Source organism: Protobothrops mucrosquamatus, unplaced genomic scaffold (assembly GCF_001527695.2).
Source record: "Protobothrops mucrosquamatus isolate PMUCROS unplaced genomic scaffold, P.Mucros_1.0 scaffold18466, whole genome shotgun sequence".
NCBI lineage: Eukaryota > Metazoa > Chordata > Lepidosauria > Squamata > Viperidae > Protobothrops > Protobothrops mucrosquamatus.
The window spans coordinates 1-2,986 of NW_015404225.1; the positions used below are offsets into that span (position 1 = coordinate 1).

The following is a 2,986-nucleotide window of genomic DNA, read 5'->3' on the forward strand; positions in this document are numbered from 1 at the left end:
GCTGCTGGTTCTCGGGGGGGGGGGGGCGGCCAGGGCCAGATAGGTCCCCAGCCACGCATTGCAACCCAGACTGTGTTGCCACTCAAACCACACTTGTCAGTGAGAAGGACCTGGGGAACCTCATCAACAGATTTGCTGCGTTTCTTTGTGGGGGAAGTGGCAGAAACGGAGTCTTCAGCCTCTCCTGCAGGAGCTGCTCAGCCCTGGGTGCGGAAACCTCCCCGAGAGAGGCAAACCCGTTTGGGGCGTCCTTTCAAGAACCACTTTGGGGGGGGGGAAGAGAGAGAAAAAGAGAGGTGCCCAGGGCTCTTCCAGTTAGGGGGCACAGCAGTTCAGCCCATGCCTTTCCTTACCTGGTCGCCCCCCAATCCATTGCTGCAGATCCCACCTCCCCACACAGCAGCCAGGCTGTCTTCAGCTGCTCCTCTCCATTCTTGTCCACCAGAGACTGGCCCACCAAGAGGGAGGTGGATTCTGAGGGAGGAATCGGCCAGAGATTCACTGGCAGGTCAAAGTTATTGTACCAATTGGGGGAGGGGATATATTTCCCATAAAGTCCCCAAAAAACCCAGAGCGAGTGAAGAACAGAATGCAAAGCGGGTCCGCTGAAGAAAGTTCGCCTAGGAAGCGGGAGGTGAGAAAGCGGAGAGATTCCCTCCCCAACGACTATGGCCATACTGCTTAACAATGGCAATTCCCGAAGTCCCAGTTGTGGTCATTAGGACAGGACAGCACCTTTGGGAAGGCAAGACTTCAGGGTTCTGCTCTGCCACACACTCACCTTTGCTCTGTCTTCCCCCATCTCTGCTCGGCCCACCTTCACACGCAGCAGCCAGATTGTCTTCAGCTGCTCCTCTCCGTCCTCGTCCACCACTGGCCCGAAAAGATGGAGGTGGATTCTGAGGGAGGAATCGGCCAGAGACTCCCTGGCAGGTCAAAGTTGTTGAACCAATTGGGGAGGAGATATATTTCCCATTAAGATCCCCGTTCATCAATGGTTGGGAAAGTCTTATGGGCTCCAAAATCTTTGGGCAGTTCCAGCTGATTGGGGGGGGGGATATTCAGTCAAACAATCTGCAAGGGGCAGATTTCAGGATGGGGAGATCGACTAGATTCCCTCCTCCCGTTCTATTTGCTTCCACACCAAATAGTGAGTGGCTCTGCCAGAGAGGGTGAAGCCAAAGGTGGATTGGTGCCCCTTTGTGCTGGACGCCCTGCAGCGGGGGTGGCCGGATGGGCACGTCGGAGGCCGAGACTGCCGTTTGGTAGAGGCCGCTGGACACCCCCGTGTCACTGACGCTGTTGATCTGCATGGTGGAGGCGAGGTCATTCTTCCAGGTGCCGGTCAGGGAGCACTAAAGGAGAGCGGGAGGGGGAAGGAAAACGGGTCACCGCGCTAGCTGTCCAACAGGTAGAGTCTCTGCCTCCATATTGCCTGGGGTGAGCCGCGGCGCGGCGCCCGAGAAGAAGTGGGCACGTAAAGGCAGCCAGGTTCAGCGGTTCCATTCCGGCCCGGGAAATATTTCTCCGTTTCTGGCGGGGCTGCTGCGCTCAGAGAATCTGCTCCCCGCTAAGCCTGGCTCCCCATCCCCGGTTCCGTTGTCCGAGTTACTCCTCGCCCTTCCCGAAGGGAGGCAAATCCCGCCCCCCTCCGCAGCTGAGAGCGAGCGAAGAACAGAATGCAAAGCGCCCCCCCTGAAGAAAGTTGGCCTGGAAGCGGGAGGTGAGAAAGCGGAGATATTCCCTCCCCATCAGGTGCGTCGGTTGAGGGTCTCAGCCTCCCCTCCTCTTAACGTCGGAATCCGCAGCAGCCTCGCTTTAAAGGCTTTTTCCCTTTCGTTTGACCCTCTTCTCTGGCTTGCTCAAAACGTCCCAGGAATCGCCTCCTTCCTATTTCTGACTCTCAACCCCCAAAAGTAGAAAGATCTCTCTATTGTTTTCTTTCTGGCCGAGCAGGCGCCCAATGATCCTTGAGTGGCCACTTCTCCTAGGCCTCCTTCCAGGAGCCACCAAGAACACCCGACTGCTGGTTCCCCACCCCCCATCTTGCCTTTGCCCTCTGGCCAGGTTCTCCTGGGGCAGGCTGGGCAGAGGGAGCAGAGCAGGAAGGTGAGGAACCCAGCCCTCTCCCTCCCTCGGCCTTCTCTTCTTTCCGCCAAACATGCCTGGTTCTGGATCTCTGAGGATTTAGCCAAGACCCCCGCCCCCCTCCTCATTTCCTTGGCACTTTGGGTTTGGGTTTGACAATAAGGCTTTTTGTACGTTCAATACAAAAAAATCCCCTTCGTGGATTACTGCCTTGTCCTGGTGAAGGGGCTTGCGTAACTCAATGAAGCTATGAGCAATGCCTTGCAGGGCCACTCAAGATGGACAGGTCATAGAAGAGAGTTCTGACAAAATGTGATCCACTGGAGAAGGAAACGGCAACCCACTCCAGCATCTTTGCCATGAAAACCCCATGGACAGTACTAAAAGGCAAAAAGGTATGAAGCTGGAAGATGAGCCCCTCAGGTCGGAAGATGTCCAATATGCTACTGGGGAAGAGCAGAGGGCTAGTACTAGTAGCGCTGGAAAGAGTGAAGCGACTGGGCCAAAGCCAAAAGGATGTTCAGCTATGGATGCATCTGGTGGTGAAAGGAAAGTCCGATGCTGTAAAGATCTATTCTCCATAGGAACCTGGAATGTAAGATCCATGAATCAAGGCAAGCTGGACGTGGTCAAACAAGAGATGGCAAGACTGAACATCGACATCTTAGGAATCAGCGAACTAAAATGGACAGGAATGGGTGAATTTAATTCAGATGACCATCAGGTATACTACTGCAGGCAAGAATCCCTCAGAAGAAATGGAGTAGCCGTCATAGTCAACAAAAGAGTAGGAAAAGCAATACTGGGATACCATCCCCAAAATGACAGAATGATCTCAGTAGGGATCCAAGGCAAACCATTCAATATCACAGTAGTCCAAGTCTATGCCCCAACCACT

General features: G+C 54.5%; 1 protein-coding gene across 1 annotated transcript; it reads right to left on the reverse strand.

The window, feature by feature from the left end:
• Positions 1 to 388: 388 nt before the first annotated feature.
• Positions 389 to 1,355, reverse strand: LOC107301865 (avidin-like; the record flags this gene model as incomplete). Its single annotated transcript, XM_015831034.1, has 3 exons — positions 389 to 448; positions 782 to 899; positions 1,207 to 1,355. Coding segments are annotated over 3 exons (327 nt in total), but the record flags the coding sequence as incomplete, so codon positions are not given.
• Between the last annotated feature and the right edge of the window lie 1,631 nt (positions 1,356 to 2,986).